At 24.3% G+C, this 25161-nt stretch overlaps 1 protein-coding gene across 1 annotated transcript; it reads right to left on the bottom strand.

Annotated features, from left to right (window-relative positions):
- Positions 1–320: 320 nt before the first annotated feature.
- On the bottom strand, positions 321–12188 carry LOC105367276 (uncharacterized). Its single transcript, XM_011505929.1, has 3 exons — positions 12112–12188; positions 6947–7070; positions 321–666 (listed from the first exon to the last, which is right to left on the bottom strand). Exons 2-3 carry the CDS (start codon positions 7005–7007, stop codon positions 527–529), a joined length of 201 nt encoding a protein of 66 aa, XP_011504231.1. The 5' UTR covers positions 7008–7070; positions 12112–12188; the 3' UTR covers positions 321–526.
- Between the last annotated feature and the right edge of the window lie 12973 nt (positions 12189–25161).

Raw genomic sequence — 25161 nt, 5'->3', positions numbered from 1 at the left:
TTTTTCATTGATGACTTAATGATAAATGCATTTTTTACTTAACGTAGTTATATCTCGTCATTTATATTCACGATGAAACACTAAAATATATATTTATTTGAAACATCATTATACGTAATGCCGAAAACTACTAACTTTAGAAGTCATGAATAAGGGTATGCGTTATTCATACAATAAAGAGGAAAGTTGATCATACCCCGTTTAAGAATCTCATTCAAAATCATGAAAACAATGCACACTGAATAATACTTAAAATATATAAAAAATCTTTATAACATTCGCGAGCTTAGTCGGTAGTGCTTTCAAGGTAGACTCTACCCAAATAACGTTGAGTTGTTCTATTAATTAGTTCATTATGAGCAGCCGGCGAAGATCACGGTAGGTAAAAACGTAGCTCACTAATGGTGGCCTTTTAAATGGTTAGATAGTAAGCTCTTGGCCTGCCCGAGGAAGATAATGTTGGGCTGACGACGATCCCCGTGGGCGGATTGTAGCGTAGAGTCCACGAGGGAGGCGGATACATTCGTCATCTGTAGGGCTCATGGCGCTTCTTGCATTTCTCACGGGCGATGTAGCAGAGGGCGATTGTGATAAGCAAGGTAATGGTGATGCCCATCCCTACACTTGTCCAGATTATCGTCTCGTTCACTCCACTCTGGGAACGACCTATGAACAGAAAAGTTAAGTTATGTTCGGTGATCGCGGATACCGATTATAGGCTATAACCGTGAAGTTGCTGTCATGTGAACTCAAGCCCCGTGCTAAATTCGATTTTGAGTGATATGAAGTTAGAAGCTAAGGGTAGTACTGAAATAATAAAGGTGGCTGCTATCCAACCGATATGACAATATGTCTGCGATATAAACGAAATCAGTAAAACTTTCATAGAATACGGCATTTAAGGACACACAGGACTTTTAGACAGCGAATAAGCGTTATCAATAATATGATTACTACTTTAGCAAGCGTATTGTAATGCTATTTATAATTCATAGTATGTTAAACACCGTTTTATAGAATACGGGTGCAAGTATTAAATTTGAACTTCAAATAAATATATATGCTAGGACCATAAAAATACAGCTATCATGTAGGTAATCAAAATTTTAGTTTAACAAATATAATTAAGCATTCATAATTACATAAATATACTTTCTTTACCGATTCCAATAATTTTTATTTAAAATATTTTTCACTTTTAGAAGAGAATTGTGTTGAAAATATATGTTTTACATTTATATTCTGAATAACAATAAAAATAGAGATCATCCTAATTATAAAATATTTTATTTATTTAGGATATTGACCTATGAAATTTCTTTAATTATCTTTTAATTAATTTCATTTTCATTTATTAATAAATCAATTTATTAATAGAACACCGTATATTTAATTGATGCAGAATTAAATAAAATGAATATTTATTTTTGTTATTGAGCACAGTAACATACATTCAAATAGTACGCAATTATAATGCTTAAAGTACCATACATCCAAAGTATTTAATTATGCTTTTATGCCATTTCATTAAAATAAAAAAGAAATACAAATAAATTTGTTGATTCTACCATTTTAAGAGTTCAGAAAATCTTTTTTATTTGTTCGTGTTAAATATTCATAATATAACGCTTTAATAAATTTATTGTTAAATTATTTTTAAACTATTGTATTTCCGTTGTAAAATAAAGCGAATGAGGAATAAATTATCAATTGTTATATAGATGAAATCGTATTGGAACTGCTATATTGCAAAAAATATAACATATAAATAAGAAAAGCTAATATTTTTTTTGTACATGAATTATAAAATATATTTGAATTGCAGTGGATTTTCGATTAACATTAATAAGGTTCAATTATCAAATGTATACATAATAAAAAGCTGAACATTAGCTTGTAAGGAAATAAAATATTTCTTGAGCTTTATTTTAATGTGCAGCTATTAACAATTTTTTCAAATATTTTATTTTCATATTATTTTTTATTACGAAAATATACTGCATAGTATATAGATTACTATAGAATAGGATTTAGATTTGGTTTTTTTCATTATTTCTAAACATATTTGTTAATTTATTTCTTACCTTTTTTTTTCATTTTATCAATTTTGATATATATTTTTGATATATATGCAAGTTTTTGGGAAAAACATATTTTATGTGACTTTAAAATTTCCAATTTTATATTGCTATATTTATCCATTTTCTATTTCAAAACTTACGTTATATTTATTTCATGGCTCTTTAAAAACACAGAGGATATATAGTGACCTATGACTTTATTTATATTATTTATTGAAAAGTGTTTCAATAAACAATAATGATGATCATAGTTCGTTGTAATTATTTTAAACAAAATGATATGAAAATTTTTAGTGAAACTTTTTTATTTTTATATAGTTTATATTTAAAATATTTGAGATTTATTTTAATGGATTTGTTATCTGTTTTTGCAGGAATAAAATTATGAGATTCAACTTTTTTAAAATGATTAAAGTCTATGCTATTAATACATTAATTTGAATTTAGCCAAAAATTATATATATATATGTACGGAAATTGATAATATCCGTCGAAAAGTGTATATTATTCCGTTTTATTACATTTAATTATTGTGTTCTTATGAGATTAAGTTTTTTTTTATCTAAAAGTTGATGATACGAATATACATTATTATGGCCAATTCAATAATTTTGTATTTGCTTTACTAACAAATTCAATTCTTTCATTATAAATTTATCATTATAGTGTAAAATAATTAGTATACTTATATAATTTAATCTAATCATTTTATGCTTTTCATAATAACTTAAAAACATATATTTAGGATAATTGCTTAGATTAAAAAAAGATTACATAAATATAGCAATGCATTTAAAATTTTTGTATGTATAGAAAATTTGACGTATATCATACATTGAATAATTTAAATATTAAGATGAAAATTATTTATTTATTTTTATAATTGTTTAGTATATCTTATAATATACTCTACACAAGTTGAAAATGAAACAAACATCGAGCAAAGAATTATAATTTTTTTATAATTTCATATATTTAATGTTTTATTACTTATTTAAAAATATATTATATATATATATATTCATTATTTGAATGAAAAAAGATTGATGGAAAGTAATTCCATTACTTGATTCGAAAATAACTGTTGATTACATATATTAATATCAATGAAATAAATGATATAATAAACTACATAGAAATACTTTTATATTTCTCTGTTTCATTTTCAGCTTTAAAGATACAAAGCCAAGGAATATTTTTAATAATGTTTATGCTCTATTGATTGCAAATGTTTTTTTAATGTGTTCATCAAATTTTTTTACTATTTTATTTTTTTACTATTACCGTAACAGTATTAGTGAATTAATTTTGCACTTTTTAATGATAATACTTCATTAATTTAGCAGAATTTAATTAAAATAAAGGTAGACATTAATTTCATAGTTATTTGATGCATATTATTTTATCATATTATATAATAGACATATTTATTCACTTGAATAAATCATTATTGATTTTCCTATTTTTCTCAACTAATATGAAAAATTAGAATTATGAAATACATTATTCCTTGATTTGTATTATCATGTACACAGTCGTTAAATCTTAATTATATAATAAAGTTGCAATAAAATGATGAAGTTGAAAATTTGGATTTGAACACCAATATCTTCCAGATAATCCAGAAAAGACGATTAAATTTTTCTTCAAAAATTGTCGATTCGTCTTTCTCAATTTTTTATATTATTCTTTTATTTCTTCTGTTATTGTAATATGTTAGTAAACTTTAATTAGAAGCTTGTTCTTTATTAGTATTATAAATTCAATAATTTATGCTAATGATTATTGAATACTGTAGCAATTATAGGAATATATTATATAATTTTTAATTGTAACATCAAAAAAAAAAAAAAAAAATTATTAAGTTTTCCTTAAGAAAAAAGATAATACCCTTATGTAGCATAATTAATTATATTCTAACCAACACTTTTCATACACTATTGAATACAATTTTCTTTTCAAATTATTATTTAATTCTTTTAAATATTAATTAAGACATTGTCTGAAATATAGAAGTTATTAATATAGATTCCGTGATAATGAAGATAATAAATATTCCGATTTTAATTATTTTAATATTAAAAATTTATTTTATTAATATTTAATATTAATATTTAATATTTTATTAAAAAGGAAAGCTGATACAACAATGTTAAGCAAAGTTACATTTTTCTATCTTTTATTTTGTAGAAGATCGTTTAAGAAACTGATCAATTTTTATTCAATGTAGACTAATATATTGTTTATATATACTGTAAATAACTTGCTATATATTGCTCAAAAAATGACTGATTAAAAGTAACTTATCAACTGATTAAAAGAAAATACGTTAAGAAGCAACAACACATTACGGTTTCCTCAAAACTTCCTGTAAATAATTTTAAAAAGTGCGTTAATTTGATTTCATGCTAAAAATTATAGTATTTTTTTAAATATATCATTTATTAGAAATCATAAACAGTAATGTAAGAACAGTAACAACTCTTATATTAATCCATCACTTACGAAATTCTACGTTTAAATGAATTTATTATATATTTCGATAAATTTTCTTTATAAACAATAAGTAAATACGTGTTTGAGTTTTTAAACATGATTAATATAAAAAATTATTGTATTAATTATAAGAAGTAAGTAATAATTATAATTGATTATGCAGCATCAAATAAAATGAATTATTAATGAATATTAATTATAATATAAATAAGAAATGTTAACATAGTTTTAAACTATTTAAAAGAAATACAATGTTTTATGTTTAATGTCCGAAAATGTTTATCTGGTCTTCGCATAGTAGCGTCGTTTGGATTTTCCAAACTTCTAAAGCTTTAGTCTCGCACATCATGCAAGATTTCCGCATAGCAACACCTATGTTGCCAGCTAAGTAAGCTGCCGCGCGGATATTTATTGGAAGCTCACCACGCTTAGGCCCTCATTGTAATTTAGTTAGTCAGTCAGTTTATCAGTCATTACGCTATTCAGCTACACTGTTCGGCAAGAGTTTACAGCCATAAAGTAATTACTCAGTTATGCTAAACGCAGTGAAGCCATTACAAGGAGTACATGTTCAACTATCAAGTGTGCTATAATTTACATGCAATCAATGGTGCTGTCTACATTACAAGAAAGTATACGACTACAAGAAGCACAGTATCGAGGTATTCGCTTACAATCATTCAGTCGACAGACGTCGTATTCAGGAGTGTGCACATATCCCTGCTAATCTTTACAACATTAGTAGACGTGACATTATGTACACAAGAAGGGGCATACTCCTCACCAAGGAGCATACATCATCCATTGATAATCCTTACAAGATCAGCAACAGCATCGTCACTATCAAAAAGCAACAGCATTATTGAGAAAAGACAAGGTCTAAGTTCCCCTATAAGAAGTAAATACAGCTTATTAGTAATGTAATTGTTAATAAACCATATGATAACGTATTACTGCACGTACTACACATTTCTACAGTTCTTTCACTTAACTCCTCCCCAAGCATCTACTAGGGGCGGCGGCAATTTATTACAAAGCTATCGAAACATTGGCAGTTACAGTCAAAAAATCAACCCACTTTCGATCATTTAATATATGCTTACTCGATAATAATTAATTGGTAATATATAGATATATATACTTATATTTTATTTAATCAGACATATAAATTACCAATGTATCTATATATATATATATGTTCGAAGCTGTTTGATTTCCTGACTCGAACTTCCACTGTTAGGTGTAGATAGGTGTAGATAGTTCGATAGGTTAGAAATGTGTAATACGTGCACACTTCGTTAACATATGGTTTATTAATAATTATACTAGTAATGAGCAGTATTCGCTTCTCATGGAAGAGTGTAAACTTTGTCTTGTCACAATGATGTGATCCCTCATTGATGGTGACGACGTCGTGACGTCTGCTAATATTGTAAGTATTCGCTGTAATATGCGTCCACTCCTATATAGGATGTGTAGCCTGAATGCGTATACAATGACAATTGGCTTCTGCTAATGTTGAAAATATTAACAGGAATATGCACGCCGTACTCCTAGAAGGACGTCTTTCGACTGAATGATTATAAAGGAATACCTTGAGGCCCTGCTTCTTGTAGCCGGGTAGTTTCTCGTAATGCAGTCAGCACCCTTGACTGCTTGTAAGTTGTATCACGCTTGATGATTGATGAAAACGAGTATTCCTTGGGATGGCTTGATTGTTTTAGTATTACAGATTGACTAGCTTATTGCTGTAAATTCTGGCTGAATGGATTAATTACAATCAAGTGTAACTGAGTGACTGGTGTATGACAGAATACATTGGCTAAGTAGCGTAGTTGAATAGCGTAATGACTGATGACTGATTGATTGAATAAATTACACTGAGCTTAAATAGCGCAATGAATGATAAATTGACTGACTGACTAATTTATAATGAGCGTAACAGAGTGATTAGTATATGGCAGAAATATTAAATAAATTATTTTGATTACTGATTAAAATAAAAAATATAGTTCGTACCTCCAACAAATAATCATTAAGTTCTGAATTCTTACATAGATGTTTGAAAATGAGTATTTCCAACAGTGATGCGACTTTAAAATGATATATAGAATATATGATGTGAATTGCTATTTAAAATATTTTTATACTTTGCAGTAGAACTTCCATATTGTATAAATAATCTTCATCATTTTTTAATATAAAATCATCAGTCAATTCAGATGGTCACGATGATCTGCATTATCATTTGTAGTACTCATATTCAAATGAATGTGCATGACGATACACATATACATAGGTGCAGAGTGATATGCATAAATTTAAAAGTAGAACAATATTTAAAGAACTGCTAACAATATTTTTAATACCATTGTTTGAGGAACTGTAAGCGCCACCTCCTTTACCAGCCACTCTACCACCAACAGGCATGGTTATATTTTACGGAAGTCCTTTTCGTCCTCGGTCTTGTTCTCTTCAGTCAGGTTTTGTCACCTTTAAAATAATAGAGAAAAATAATTATAAAATAAGTCAATTGATTAACCATTTTTATACGTGTCATGCGTATGCTTAATGGTATGTTTAGTTAATCGTGTCGGGCGTCAAGTAAAAACAGATGTTTTACACTCGGTGAAATTAACGTTCGATTGTTTATTTACGAATATTATTTCACAATGAATTTGTCAGCATATTACGCGATATACTTTTCTCAAGATTATGTTTATCAAAAGTCCAATGGGAAGATAAGGCAATTAATTTTAAATTTGCTAGGGCACTTAATTCAACTTTTTTTTCTTTCTATTGATGGTCGTTCGTATTGTTTAAGCATATCTATAAGCAACTGATAGCAAAGAAAGTTGATCATAAAAAAGTTTATTGTTACTTTTTAATCAAGTGAATGACAGTTGACTGATTCATTTTTACTTGAAAATGATCGGAGCAATTGTACTTTTACTCAAATCAAATTAAGCTTAACGTGCATTCACGAATATACATAATTTATTATTAGGAGTATTTTATATTAGGAGTAGAAATGCCTAATATTTTGCAAACATAAAATGATATTTCATATATCAAGAGGTACTTATTTAAAATTTTACATAAACCAATTATTTATAGACTACTCTTTATATATATAGTGAGTTTGAAATTATTGAAAGAAAATCACTAAATTCAGATGCTAGTTTAGTGTAAGATTGTTATAGTATCATAAAAATTGTTAAAATAAATAATATGATAATGTACACAATCAATAATGAATTTTTATTTAAATTATAATAACCATTTTGAGTAATTAAAACAAATTCTTTGCAGTTGGCGAAATAAAAATTTTGTAAAACCTTCTTTTTGGTAATAATGAATTATCAAATTTAATAATTTAAAAGATTTGAAAAGTTGTAAAATATGTGGCGAACAAAAAATTGATAAAGATTAATTATAAAATATTCATTTTTTAGTAGTTAACGATTTATTTATTTTTACAAAATTTTTATTGTTTTAAAGTAGCTTAATGTAAAAACTAAAAATTATACAATAAAAATTTAGAAATATTGATAATTTTTTAATAAAAATAATATGTTAATTTTATTTTAACATTTTGTAGAATTATATATCAAAAGCTGATCGATTCAATAAAAATGAAAGAATATAATGTCACAGTTAATAAATGCAATAAATTAATTTATTATGACGTTCATTTATATTGAATTTAATCAATTTAATTAATAATTTAATTAATGTAAATTTTCTTTGCCGTGAATATTTTAATTTTTAAAAGAAATACATATTTACATTTTTGCTTGATAGAATAGAAACTGTGTTTAGATAGAGTTTAAAATTTTTAAAAAACTTTATTTTGATAAAAATTATTTATGCTTATGATATTTTAATATTGAATTTTGAAAAGTGGAAAATATTTATGTATTAAAACATATTTATAAGGCAGAATATAATTTTTCAGAATGTATTTGAAAGATTTATTTCAGGTCTGCAATACAGGTTGTAATAAAATATTGATTTAATAATTTTGATTAAAGTAATTGAAATGAGTTATAAAATATAATATATAGATCTTTTATACAATAACATTTATTCAATAAACATAAAGAAATACGCCTTGTTAAATATTATTGTAATTCGTAAACAAAATCGTTATGATTCCGATGACCAATGCGACATTTTAAATATATTTTATCATAGACGAGTGAGTATTTCAATACAGTCAATTTCGACATAAGGGGACTCATAGTAGAATCTAGAGAATCTGGTGACATTCCTCCCACGACAACACGAATACATAGGGAAAAGGCGAAGGTCAAAGGATCCTTTGATCTTGGACCAACTCAAGAAAGGATGAATTTACAGTGAACTTACTTTGGATCGCTATATATTCGAGACCAATCCTTACGCGAGTATATAATATAGCTTTTAGCCTAATATGTAAGCCGTGCGCAGTTCGGATCAGCATTTAAAATTCTGATTAATATGGTTCAATGAAAATATCTTACGTATGCATCTCATCATTCATAGATCTTAATAAAATTCTTTTCAGTGAATCAATCACATACGAAAATTGTTATAAAATATCGTATTTTAAACTTTAAAATTATCGTTAATGATTATATATAAATTAGACTTGTATATATAAATAAGACTTAGTTTTTGTATTTATTGAAATTATGTTTTTAAAGACAAGAAAATCTATAGCGCTTATATCTCTTATATTAAACAGATAAATTATTTTCCTTTTAAATATGTAATAGTAAAAACTTGAATGTAATTGTAAAAATGAAGTATAATTTTTAAATGCCTTCATTTTTAATTATATATTTTAAATTCAAAATCTATAATATATATTCAAAACTGAATTTTATAAAATGCTTATTGAATGAGAGTTGATCGTTTCAAATATTTATATATAGAGTTGCCATATTCTTTGAAATTTTATTGTAATGCAAACAATTTATAGTATATACTTACAAGTATTAACATATCATTTATACGTCTATTTTTATTATGAATCTGCAAAATTTTTTGCGCGTCATTAAAATGATTCTAAATCTGATTAATCCATAATAAATATTATTATCATTTGTTTGTTGTTCATGAAATATTATTTTTCACTTTAATATTCTTGATAATTTTGTGGCGCTTGGTGAAATTTTATTGCATTAAAGCTTAGTAAGCTAACAACATGATACCTACTTGCCTGCCGAATACATAATAACAATTGTACCAATTTTTATTTCATTACCTTAATGATTTTCAATAAGCTTTTGTTTAATCATTCTGGCAAGTTATATATTCACTCAGGATAAGTAATATATTGCTGAAAAAACGAAGTAAATATAAAGCTTGGAAAAATTGCCTTCGAGATTTAGCGATCCGTTAAAGAAAGAGAGAAAAAATAGAGGTATATCATGTATCTAAAAGCTTTTCTAAAGTATCAAAAATTTTATATACTGCAGAAATAAATTATAAATTATAGAAATATCTAACTTCTTTATATATATATATATATATATATATATATATATTATGAGGCCGACTTTATTTGATCATACATTAATAGAAAATCTTATACTCAAATTGATGTGAAATCATGTGATCTCTATACGCAACTTCCATTTTCTGTAATTCCTACAATTTTAAACTATTTTAGTTTTATATATATAGTCTTTATTATTAGCCTAAATTTACACAATTATATAACAATGTATAATCTTTAAAGAGATTTTTCGTATTCTAATTTTATTTTTTACAATAATATATTCAGTAATATTTTAAATGGAACTGTTTTTGTATAAATGTGTATAAATGTAGTAATTTTTCTCGCACGGTTGAAGTTAAACTTGTTGATAACATAAACTAACAAATAAACTTCAGATATTAGTTTTAGAATCAGTTTATCTATACCGATATTTTTTTTCTCTAATTTAAAAAATATAATTATAATTTATTAATTTTTAGAATAAATAAATATTATAATCTTTAGAATAAATAAATAAATATTTACAATAGATAAATACAAAAAACGTTTTTATTACTATTTTTAAAGAGAATAATGCACTGAATTAAAGCACAAATTGTAAATTACTAGATCAGATACTTTCAATCGGTGCATAATACGATAAATTTTCTTCTTATTAATTTATATACATAAAATAATTATATTTACAATGTTATTTTTAATCATGTTCTATCTATTCACTTATTTCAAATTGATTGTAAAGCTTTTCAATGTAATGTATCAAAAGCCGGAATCAATATCATTAATTATTTTTAAAAACAATGTATTAAAAACGTAATATATTTTATATATTATTCTTATAAATGAGTTTTTAATAAATGTAAATAAGCTATCAATTTTTCTTATAGAAATAGTAGAACGGTATAAATTTTAATTGAAGACTGAATAGTTTATATAGAGCCTCGAAAGCTATATTTTCAATCTATTATATAGAAATTGGAACCTTTTGCATTAATAATCATTATCAATCAGCATTGTTCAAGAATTGATAGTTCGTTTTTTAATAGAACCAGTTAATTGAATAATTGATTTTCTATCAAATTTGGAAATAAAAGTTTCGGCTAAATTTCTGATTTTTATTTACCGCAATGCCTCTTTTCAAGATATTCTCTTATATATAATTTAGAATTAACAATGATCCTCGGATTACGAATTGTAATTTAGTTTATTTCTTCCAACTTTATAGATTTAATATAATCACCATTTTTTCTGTATATCTGTGTAAATAGAATAGCTCCCTTATTTATATAAATAATATATTCGGACGTTGAATTGTCTAGACTGTCAATAATATCATAATTGAAATTTATCGTTCCTTTTATCTTTTATAGTTTTTCACTCTTTTTTCCATCTCAGTTACCCTTCCGCGCTCTTGTGCGTATAGATGTATTTAAGGGAGTGGTCGCCTGCGACGTAACACGATGTCTTAGTATTTTCATACTCCTGTACGGTGGGGAATAGAAATTTGTAATAGTGGCAATCAATGCCGCTATTGTTACCGGTACATTCATTTCAAGTTGATTACTTATACGTGTTAGATGAATTATCATAGTGCTATGTGTAAGGAGTTATATATATATATATATATATATATATATATATATATGCAAAATTATATACGCATGTACATTTACATGCATAAGTGGATAACCATGTCACAATTTTTACATACATGTATGGATTAAAATAAGCATGCACGCATTTTCGTGGATACACTAATACATAATTATTTATTGTAAATATGAAAATTAATAAATAAAAATGAAAGAAAAAATTATGGTGTAAAATTTAAGTATTTTTATTTTAATTGTATTAACGATCCTTTAATTCCGATCATGCATACAAGATCGAAAGTTCTTCGACGCATTTGATTCACTCAATAACCCATTAATACATAACACCTTAATTATGAGAATTTAATATTAAAATTGATTCAATAATAAACTACATGAACCCAATAATTAATAAACCGGTTAAATTCAATCAACAATATTATGAGTTAGTTACCGCATTTAAGTGAAGACTCGTGTGCTATCGATTTCAGAGACGATCGTTTATAATCAGCAATATATTACACGGCAGATACAAGATTTCGATTATTTTTTTCTTATTTTAGCTCACTTATGGCTTCAATCTTCTTTTATTCTTTCGGTCAGTGAACTTTTCAATGAAATCTTACTCAAAATATATTTGTTAGCAGTTTAACAATATCATTAAAAAGCCCTTTGACTTGGACCACTTTATCGACTTGCATGATCTTTTATGAAATCATACCGGCAGTTCTCACATAATAGAATAACATTATACATTCTTATTCAATGTTTTTAATAATTCACACACGCGCCCGCGCGGCGCACACACACGCGCACACACACGCACACGCACACACATACACACACATTCACTCATAAAAATTTACATACGAACACAGACAGTCACGTATATACACATTCGCACACGCACGCACACGAACACGCACACGCGCACACATATATATGTATATTTGTTTTAACCGAGTACGAATTTCCGCAACAATAACATCAAGAGCGATAGTTGCAGCGATACTGATAAAAACACCGCGGGATAATGCAAAAGAAAGTAACGAGTTACGTCGCTCCCGAACGACAGCTACCAACTGATACCTTGCCGTTACTACTCGTTTAACAAGGGTAGTAGTGTACAGGGTGCTGCCACCGTCGGAAAGAGGAGACAAGAGCGTAGACGAGAGAGGGGCGCGAAGAGAACTAAACCCAAACTTCGGAAGGACTCTGGGAGTGGCGGGGCGGTGGAAGCAGGATAGTGGGAGGATACCACACGAATAAGAATGAGTATGAGAGAGAGAGAGAGAGAGAGAGAGAGAGAGAGAATGTGTTTGAGTGCAACGGTCGTTGAATAGAAGTGCAGTGGGTTTTAGTTCAGTTTGGATCGTTTTGTGGTAAGTAGAGTTAACGCTTCATGCACTACTAATACTGTCTTCCTTTAGCAATACTTCAGATATCCCAACGTTATGTTGTCTTCATTGTTTTCTTTTACTTATGTTTTTTTTCCCTATAGATAAGCTATATTGAACTTTGGTTACTCATTTTCTAGAATTGAGAAATATAAAGATGTAATTCTGTCAACATCTGCTTTGTAAATTCTAGTTATCTCGAATAACTAGTAGACGATTCCCAACAAGACAAGGAACATTTTATACTGCTATATCGTTTTTCATTCGTAGCTTTAAGAGATGAAATGCTTCGATATGTGTAAGGCATGCGAATGGGAAACTATTGTATTTTAACGCAAGGCTTAATTTTTAATTTTATCTTTTCATTTGCGACTTATATTGTTATTACATAATAAGGTAATGTTATTAATAACAAACTTTACTAATTTTTTAAGCCTTACGTTATACACATAAATACCAAGTATTATAAAATTTGTGTTATATAAAACTAAAATTAAAATTTTTTCATTTTCTTAAGCTTTTCTTTTTAACTTGGTCAAATTAATATATAAAATGGTATACAATTCAATAAATAATATGTGCTCAAACAAAATATATTATAAATAATTTTTATGATTATTTTAATAAAATATAGAAACTATTGTATCAAATAAAACTAAATAAAATAAAATAAAAAATGTAATCAATATAGTCATAGATATGTAAAATATATGATTATTTATCTTTAAATTTATAAAGTATTTTTAAAAAACTTATTTCTAATCTATCAATCTCAAAATAAGTGTTATGTAATTTATGTTACGAACAAATATTTTTACAAAAAAGTATATATAGAGGTAATCTAATAATGTTATGCTTGAAACTAATTTTGTCAACTTAGAAAATTTCGTTTACGTTATTGACAATTACAAAAAAATTAAATACTTAAAATATTGTAAAACATAGTTGTTGAAAAGAATTTTTTAATTTCCAATTCTAAAATTTATTAAAAATAAATTTATTAGAAAGGAGGTATTAGATGCATATACAATATTCATTATGCAAGTAATAACTAATATTATTGAATCACTTGTTTCTATACATAACTTCATTTATCATAAACTAATAATATTTGTTAATTTTAAGTGAAGCAGCATATTCTAATTTTATTGAAATTTCATTTAAAAGATGAAAGAAATTAATTTGTCTAATAAAAATAAATATTTGCTTATTGAATGTCATAATTTTTATTGATGTTAAGTTTTTTTTTAATTTTACATTCCACTTTAATGTAAATTCCAATAGATGTTAAATATTAATAAAGATATTTTTAACATTGATTTACGTTGACTAAACGAGAGAATCTAATAAAATAATCTTATAATAAATCTATTTCTAATTATATTTGTATTTCTAATAAATCAATAATTAGAAGTATATTTAAAATTTATATAATTTTATTTAAAAAAAAAAATTAATATTTTACTTATACATTAATATTAAATATAAAAATTCGTTATGCACATTATATTCGTAGCAATATATCTGATTGTATATTGAATGAGATTTTAAGTATTAGATATTATCTTTCTGTATTGGAAATTATATTGTATTACGTATAATAGCCAAAACTTGTGCTATAAGTTTATTATTTTTATAGAAATGTTTGTATATTTAGAAGTAAATTCGAAAATAAAATTTTTAATGTAACATTTGTTTTTATAAAAATGTAATCGTTTCTAATTAAATATAATAATTCTTAAATAATTGCATTTTTTCTAAATTGGTAAAATTTTTTTATATTCTTGACTTTTTTACATTTCCACGATTATTTTAATTTCGTCATTTCTTGGATATATGATGGTTTTTGTATTACATTCTCCAATAGGCGACGGAATAACGTATTTCGTTATTAAGCTGAGTATACAGGAGAAGATGCGTAATGTCCATACCGTAGGGAAGGTAGTTGTCCATGTTTTCCTTTGAGAAATGATGAGCATTTATAAGAAGAATTTCGACCCGCATAGTACTTTACACTTTAGAAATATTTGCTTTGTAGCCAAAACTATTTACATATAGTTGTAAAGAACATAGTTAATATAGTTTCACAGAAGTAGATACATGTTTTTTTAATATTTATATATATAAATATATATATTTATGCTTAATTCTGGTAGATAACTTCTCTTCAACTACGTTCTTTATCGCCAATATATATTAGATGGATATATACATTTCTGACAAGCAAATTCATCATCTTTAATGTGATCTTCTTGTTGCTCTCCCATAATACTCGTATAACAATACTCATAATACGGGCCACCAATTCTTGAAGTTGCTTCTATCGAAGCCTATTATCATAAGTACAGGTTCAGTTTACAACAATAATCGATCACAGAAATATCTGTGGAATTCGATATTACTAGCCAATTGAACTGATCACTAACCGGAAAACATTACAAATTGAATTGTATGAGATACTATTATGATACTATTAGAGCACTTAGTTTTTATTTTATTTTTATTTGATATAATTATGATTGTTATTACAATAATGTAAATTTAATTCAAGAAGTAACTGTTAAATATTCTTTCCTTCGGAAATTGCTTTCAAATTTAGTGCAGAAACAAATAATCATTAAAAAAAGAAATATGAAGTCATTTACATTCATTTTTAAATCAATAATTTGTCAATGAATTATTCATTATTTATAATAATTAAAAAGAATAACTTATGCAATTTATCTTCTTACACACACACACACACATATATATATATATATATATATATATATATATATATGCTACCTGTTTTTGTTCAGTTAGAAATAACCTGTATTTTATTTTACTATCGATACTAAGAATTATATATAATTTTATTTCAAGTGATTCTTCATAAATATATATTTAATAGTCAATATTATATTGTTGATTAAATTCAGTTTTTTAAATTTTTATCAAATTATTACAAATTCACGAATCAATGGATACATTGTGTTAATATATTTATAGAATATATTAAAATATTATAATTTATTCAAATATTTTGTAACGACATCATCGACTTCTCAAAAACTTTCCAAAACTTCAAATTTGCAAGCTTGTAAGTTCAGTGATATGCTAAACAGATAAATATACATTTTCTACATAATAGAAATTTCAAAAACTAATTAGAGGTTTGTATATAGTTATATATTTACATTACAATTAATAATAAATTCTATTTATTGAAAATTTTGTTAGTATTTGTAAGTTAATAAACTGTCGATTATTCTTAAAGATAAAAAATAAAAATCTACCAATAATAAATTTTAAATTAAAATAAGGAAGATAATAAAAATATTTTTATTGACAATATACAAATTATACCAGCAGTTGTGTATGTTCATAAAATTAGCTCTTACAATGTAAGTGTTGAACTTATTTTAAAGATCAAATACGTATCAATATTTATAATAATGAATATTATGTGTACGTAAAAAAGTATAGTAGGAAATATATATTTGCTGCAAAATCAATTTGAGAATATTATATATATATATATATATATATATATATATGTTGAACAAATTAATTAAATATGTTATGAGAGTAAAGGATTGTAAATTGTTATGAAAATATTAGATCGTTTATTAAAAAATGAAAGAGAATACCTTGAATATTATAGATTAATATAAAAATATTGCATACAATTAAAGCGTCTATTTTACACGAATAAAAAACAATGAAAAACATAAGTTACACCGGCTTCTTATATATATATAGAAAGAGAGAGAGAGAGAGAGAGAGAATATATATAAATATCGCTGTTTTTAGGGCTTATGACTGTATGTATATTTAAGAATGAGAAGAATAAGAATTATATAAAAAAACAGAGGAAGTAGTAAATTTCGCCAGTTTTGTCATTGACAAATTCAATTGATATTGTACTTTGATGGTGTTAAGACTTTTTAATATTGTTATAGAGGTTTCAAATATAACATCTCTTTTACCTATGTACTAGGTATTAAATAATATAAATAATTATTTAGCTTTGTCATATCTGCTGTCAGACTTTTATTATTCGTTTGTATCTAATTTTAGGATGGAACTGAGCGTAAATGGAAGTAGAAAATAACTTGCAATTCATTCTCTCTGACCCGGTTCTCTTGCGCACATGTCAAATGTTTCGTATTGATTTTTCTTACGAAAGAAAATAAATTATTGCTTTAAATTTTTAACTTAACGGATGAGCGACGTTCATATTTAGTTTTATGTCAATGTTGAAGTCTTATGTTTTATACAGACCTGCATCGCTTATATCATCAAACAATTTTAATATACATTAATGTCAATTAAATTACAGTTAAAATTAATTAGTAAAGCTCAATGATATATAAAATTCGGTATTAATAATTAAATCTAAGTCGCTTTTACTTTCTTAAAGAATCCAAACCAATTTTCGCTTATCTGAAACGTTAATGTAGATTGCAATCAATCTGTTCCATTGATCTCTATACTAAATTATAATTATATATAATTTAAGGCAATGATTAATTATTTGTTTAAAATTAAATTAATATCATAAATATAAAAACAATTTTTCACAAATGTCATTATCCCATAGAATACTGTTTATATAAATTTTTATTATAAATTTAATGCATTTTATTAAATATCTTATTTTATAATATTTTTATTTATTAATAATTTAAAATACCTATTATGTAAATAGGAATCAATTTTTTAAACGTTTATGTTAAAATAAGTTTCCAATCATTTTTATATGTTCACTTCAAATAAATTTTTAATTAATTGCGTATTTCTTTTTTTTTTATTATATATGTTAATTTTTTATATAACTTGCTTTTTTTTGTATATAGTAGCATTAAACTACTAAATTTACACATCTACCTGTAAGTCCGGTCAATGATTTATGATATTTTTAATATCGATTTTCAAGAAATCACAATAGTGTAAAATAATATTCAATAAGTTTATCAAAACAGATTGTATTTCGAAGAGAAACTAATTATGTGTAAAAAGACTGTAGTAATTATATATACATTTCATATATGCATGTAAGATGCCTACATAAAAAAAAACGTAAAATATCGTCAATTTATACAGACATTACACTTAAACATATATAAATGTTCCGATGAATTCACATGTCCATGCAGTAAGTAAAGCTTTGATCTCTTTTACAATATTTTATGTATTACATAAAATACAGTTTAGAAGCGATAACGAAAATCTATTTTTGTCGGAAAAACAAAAGATAATTTAGGACAAGTAGACAAAAACAATTGAATAACAAAATCTGTTAAACATTAATTAATGAATAAATTGCATACATATTTTCGAAAATGACATAAAATAGTAATAGAAATTCATATTATAAGATTTGAATGAAAAAGAAAAACCTTACTAATTAGTTAAAATGTGAATACATATCTATATATATTAGTCTACATAGATAATCTATAAATGCATAATACATTTAATTAAATTTAATATAACTATAAAGATATTAATCATTTTAATATTACTGAATAGTGCTTAAGCTTCTAAACATTGTTAATAATATGATTTTAAATTTAATAACGAATATAGTTATCTACGTATAAATTAACATGATAAAAATTAAAAGTATGTAAGGGGATTTCAACGTAATATATATTGTAAAATATAATTTAATACATCAGTTCTTTATAGTAGCCAACATGTTATTTTATTCTAAATATCTACTTTTACTAATGCATCCTTAATATGTATTAGTGTATTACCGAAACTAACAAAAATTAATATTTATTTGTATTAGCACATAATAATATATTTGGATAATTATATTAATCATATTAGTATAAAATCTTATAATTCTATTAATTATATAATTATATTATACATTTCTATTGTATATGGAATATAATTTTATTGTTGATTTATAAAATTTATATTGTGTAAATTATTTTTAATTGAACAGTTTAAATTAGTATAATTATAAATGTCTAAAAAATAATTGAATTTTGTATACGTTTAATTCTAGTTTTAAATCAATGTTTATTCAATATTTTAAAGAACAATTGATTAAGTCTAAAGTTAAATATAAACTTCAGAAATATCTTAGTAATATAACAAATGAAATTCAAGTTTGTGCTTCAATTTGTGCTATCAAAATCTATAATTTTAAGTCAGTAGACTTTTTATATTTAATATTAAAATAATTTTATCCACATAAATATTTACATAAAAACTTGACGCAATTATAAATGAATTATTAATACCGTGATTTAATTGTATTGATTATGAAATAATAAAAAGTTTAATAATCTAGTACATCACTATAACAGATTATATAATGCATTTTAAAACATTTTTATGATTTTCTCGTTACATAATTTTATAAAAACAAAATTTTTCATTTTTAAGAAAATTTTTTTTTTTAGTACTCTTGCAAAATTAACTTCTGATGGTTGAATAGGGATTTCTTATTTTCTATTACGAATAATTAAGAAAAAAAAGACAAAGATAGAGAAAGACAATATATCGGCTGTATTATGATAAATAGATTTGTGGGAAATGAGTCAGTTAAAAATGTGCAATTGGTGTTAAAGTAGTGAATTTCATAATGAACATAGTTTTGTATGGATGAAATTGTAAAGATTCTTTGAATATACGCTACTGATAATGTGCTCCATAATATCGTTCTGAACTATTGCATATATTGTAATAAGATATAGAACTAGTGAGCTAATTAGAAAGAGAGCATGTGGAAGGGAGGGGTGATAGTGCCATAGTGGCACGTTGAGTAAATTCTACCCGAGAGGAAATACGTCCTCGCGGTAATCCGCGTGCATTCAACTTTCTCTTGTGCACATCAATATGCCTTTTAAATTTTGTGATTTTGTAAGGGGAACCTTCATTCAGTAAAATTAACAATCATCTTCTTAATAATTACTACTGCTCTTTTCATCTATTCAGCCCATGTAAGAGAACGATTTTCTATTTTAATAAGTCATTTTCTCTTATTACATTTTTATCTTTCATACAAACCGCAGAAACCACTATTTTTCTTCGCGACTGCGCTTTTCATTCTTTGTCTACGTTCCACTATAGCCTTTTCATGTATTATCTATATCTTTAATTCTATTGTGTACTTGTGGTCTTCTATCGTCTGCTACTTCAATTTTTTATCCGAACTCCTATCGCCTTTTATATCGCTTGATCACTTTTCCACTTTCAACTTTTAACTTTATACTACTATTAATCCTATCTATTTCTCCTTATTTTTATTTTTCCCTCTCTAAATGTATCTTATCTTCGCTATCGACATATTCATCTATATTCGTTTCTGTCTGTACAAGTATATTAATGATTATATTTGTCTTCTGTTCCTACTTTTGTTAACTTCTACTCTCTAACGTGATCTTACATATAGTGCTATATTTTTTCTTCGCATTATTTTCCTCTCACTCTCACTCTCTTTATCTGTTTAATTATCCACGAATTTTTATAAATGTGTAGTTTACGGAATTTCTACAAGGGTGCAAGTTTATATATGCCACAGTCTAATGATTCATTTAAACCACTTTAGCACGGGATAGAGCGACGGCAGTGGCAAAAGCGAAATGTTTAAAGGCGTGGTCTCCTAGTATGATAATTTCTCGTTCTCTCTCTCTCTCTCTCTCACACTTTTTATCTGCTTCCTCGTTTGCTGGTTATAGCAAAGGGGATGATGTTTCTCTCGAATGTACGTCTATCTCCGCTTTCCTCTTCGTTTGTCGCATCGTCACCGCAGCATAAATATATATGTTCACATACGTTGTGTACACTTAAATATTTTTATAAGAGCATGTTTCATGTGCACTTGCGCTTAGATTGAATTACATATATGTCTATATTACTATTTATTTTTTTATAAGTATTTTAATTATGTATATTCTTTATATTAAACAAATTTAATATACAAAAATACATGCGCATACATTTTCACAAATGTGTATCCTATTTAAGATCTTTGTCGAGAAATATAAATTCCGTAATCTGGTATCTGTATTATCGGATAAAAAGTATACAAAAATTATAGATAGAATATAAAAAAATACTTCTACTTTAATCAAATTTAAATTTAAATCTCACACGATTCGAAAATTCAGTTCTGTCTTATTTTTCAATATTTTGGTAGCTCCATGTATAATTATTAGGCTATTAAAATTCAAATTAAAATTAAAAATATAATTGTGATAATTAGATATATAAATATATATCTTTTTATCGATTTTTTACTGTACACTACTTTATAAAAATGTATTCCTTTTCATATTTTGATAGCCTTTTAACGTATATATGTATAGACACATAAACGTTCTTTATTTTTTTTTGTTATCGAATTTTTAACATTTAAACTATAATCTTTATGTTACTTTATTTTTATAACACTTACATTATAATTATTTATTTTTTACATCGATTTAATAATTCGGTAATGTATAAAATTACTGTTTTGTTTAATAAATAAAACATATCATAATATTTATCTTTATAATGATAATAATAATACTAATTCAATAATAATTATAAATACGTAGAAAACTCATTCATTTTTATAATTCTTAAAAAGTTGAATTTAATTTAATTAATAACTTAATTTCAAGTATCACAATTAATCAAAATATACACAATAAAATAACATTCAATATGAAGTTTAGTACTTTTATTTTAAAACTATTCTATGTTTCATTTATATTTCGAAGGTCAGCTAATTAGGAATATTTACAATATTTTATTTCAATCCTTCTTATTTCTAATTATTATAAAATATTTATGTCAATAGATAATAATTTTAATAATATATATATTATTATATGAGAAATTTAAAACCATGTAATATTTAATTTAATATAAAAAAAGTTCAAAATCTGTTAATTTAAAATTTGTTTTTAATAAATAGATATTAATAATTGCATGAAACTTAATTATTTTCCAATTAAACAAAATATAATAAAAAATATAATAAATTATATACTCTTTAAACTATGTAATCTTAAATTATTAAAAATAAATGTTATAAAATATAATATAGGCAGAGTTTGTAAGTAAAAAATAGTTGTATGAGTGGGATAGTAATAATAGAATAAACGTGAAAAATTAAAAATATTTTATAGTAGAATTTTTTTATTTTTTAAAAATGTTGTATTCAATTTATGGCTATGATTTAAATTATTGACTTTTTCAAAATAAACTGTAATTATGTAAGAAATTAATTAATAGCAAATTTAACCAAATACTTTACATAATGAATATAATAGCGGGTTCATATATTAAATTATTCTAACACGAGCGATACTTAAAATTTATGTGTAGATTGCATTTTTGTACTTATTTATGATTTTACATTCAATAATACATCAATAATACATCAATAACATATAAATATTTGGAAAAATATCAAATCTTTTACTGTATATTAAAAAATTTTAAGTAAACATAATTCTATTAATCTAATCATATTAATAGAATTTTATTAATTTAAGGTATTAAATAAATCAATTAATGAATCTAAAGTATTATAATATATGTCAAAAAATGTTGCATATAAACATTACTTTATTTATTGCACTTAATAAAATGTTTTAAGAATGTATATCACAATATTAAATTAACCCCTTTAAGTTGTAAATACACAATGAAGCATTATATTTCCTTCAAGATAATATAATAAATACACCCGTCATAAAATTGATGAAATAATTAATTTAATAGTTACGATTTAATATAGAAAAGAAAGCACTTTGTGTTGCATCTGATAATTATAAAGAATTAATAACTTTATAATTATAATGACATCGATGAAGGAAAATTTAGCTTATCTGTTTTCAGCACGAACGGGGTGCTTAATAGAATTTAGAACTGCTTATCTATGTAAAGGTAATTTTGAGAAAGATACTCTATGCGATTAATGAGTTAGTTTACGCTGACGATTATAACTTTTATAGACTAAATTCAAATTAATGACTTATATCTTGAATTTGATGCACTTAGAAAATTGCAGTCAGTTGAAACAAAAATATAGTTATATATATAGAAATAAGTACAGTAGTTAAAAATTAAAAAATATTGTTATATATAGAATAACTGTAATAGTTTATACTATTAAGTAATAATTAGTTGTAATATAGTTAGGAATATGATCCTAATAAATGATTGTATAAGGAAAAATCTTTCTCCAGGCAGATATTGTGTAGCGTATTGATTTTCAGTATATTTTTATTACTAAATTCATAGGTCAAAATTATATTTCTTATGAATATATATTGACATGTAAGCGACGTATTAGCAATCGAAATTTTTGTTATAATTCTATTATGTGCAAGATAGAACATAATTGTTTTAAAAGAATATTAAATTTATGTAGTAGATTTACTTATTTACTTCAAATTATTTAAATAGAAACTTATTCATAAAATTATTTGTAGATTTTGTAATAAATATCTGAAATTTTAATTTACATAAATCATATTGTTGGTATAAATATATCTAAGAAAAACTATTGATATGATGTTCAAGCATATGATTTATTATAAAATATAATATATAAAATACACATATAAATGTTGTAGTTTACATCTATATAATTTACATTTAATAAATATATAATCTATATTCACATTTATAGACAAACATTTTACTTAAGTAATTGCCTTCAAATTTTGTTGTTTTTTATTATAGAAATTTTATAAAACTTTAGAAAAATATTACACTTCATAGATGATGAACAATAAATAAAATAAATTGAAATTGGATGAGATGCAATTATACTTAAAACTATCTAATAATCTTAAGGATATTATATCTTAAGGATGATGTATCGTAAAGTTGTTGAGTTCAAAAAAATATGGATAAGTTCTAAAATTTTTTCCAAAATACTTTTTTTATAGGTTTGATTTTTGTACAAATTGACGTAGAATTCATATCTCTAAATTTGCTGATACATACAAAGAATATTTTAAAAAAATTATTGCATATATTATAGTCAAGTTTTATACATAAATTAGGTATTAATATTATTAGGAAAATACTATTATTAGAAAAACACATATGTTAAATAAATATTCTATTATTTTTAATTGTAAAAATTTAAAAAAAAGACATAAACTTAAAGAAATATATGATACAATATATATTATAAAAAAATACAAAGATATGATGCAAACAACAATACTGAAATAATAAAATATGTTCCCTTTTCATTTGTACAATTAGCTCGAATACTAAATATAATACATCTTAGTATTATATATATAATTAAACATATTATTCAAATGTATGGATATGTGTCAGCATGCGCACGTCCTCGTATGTACAATACAATTCTTTTATTAAAATATGTATTACACATATATAAGATTTAATTAATAATTTTTATAAAATATTCAAAATTAATAAAAAAAATATAAAATAATATTATACTGTATAGCACAAAAGATTAACGTGATTAAATTGAATTATTTTTTCAAGATTTTTTTTATGGATATTTTATTATACTTCTCATGTAATTTAATGGAATTCTCGTGGGTATTAATGAAATTGATAATATTAATCAACTTAAAATGTTTATTAAACAGTTTCAATTCTTTTAAAATTAGTTATTCTTTATATAAATTTTGAAAAATGACTAAGGATTTTAATCAATTCATTTAGATGCTAAGGCATAATTGTTTTTGTAATAATTCTTGAGTAAAAATATATTAAAAAAAATGTTACATTAAATATCGTTGCCAATTAAATTTTAACAAAAACTATATTGTTCTTTTTGTACAATTTTCAAATTTCGATCTATTATGTGCTTACAAACATATTTTATATATCATTAGTAAGGATAATATCTCAATTTTTTTATATCAATTAAACTTGTTTTAATATATTCAGTAGTAAATGGGAAACCAATGAAAATAAATTCTTTAAAAAAAAAGCATTTGAAAGAGATTGAATTACCTTTCAACAATAGACTCCTAAAATAAATGGATAGATTAATATTTCTTCTCATATTAGTGAATGGTACCATCAGTACAATTTTTACATAAAAAATATTATTATTTTGAGTTAATTCATCAATTAAATTAGAATAATGCTTGAGTATTAATATA

Source organism: Ceratosolen solmsi, unplaced genomic scaffold (assembly GCF_000503995.2).
Source record: "Ceratosolen solmsi marchali unplaced genomic scaffold, CerSol_1.0 scaffold7, whole genome shotgun sequence".
NCBI lineage: Eukaryota > Metazoa > Arthropoda > Insecta > Hymenoptera > Agaonidae > Ceratosolen > Ceratosolen solmsi.
This window is presented reverse-complemented; position numbering and strand designations above follow the sequence as displayed.

Excerpts from the sequence above, each read along its gene's own strand:
- LOC105367276 (XM_011505929.1), bottom strand. The coding sequence starts at position 7,007 with ATGCCTGTTGGTGGTAGAGTGGCTGGTAAAGGAGGTGGCGCTTACAGT. Across the intron at positions 667-6,946 it reads TTACAGTTCCTCAAACAATG|GTCGTTCCCAGAGTGGAGTG; the intron begins GTATTAAAAATA and ends TTCTGTTCATAG.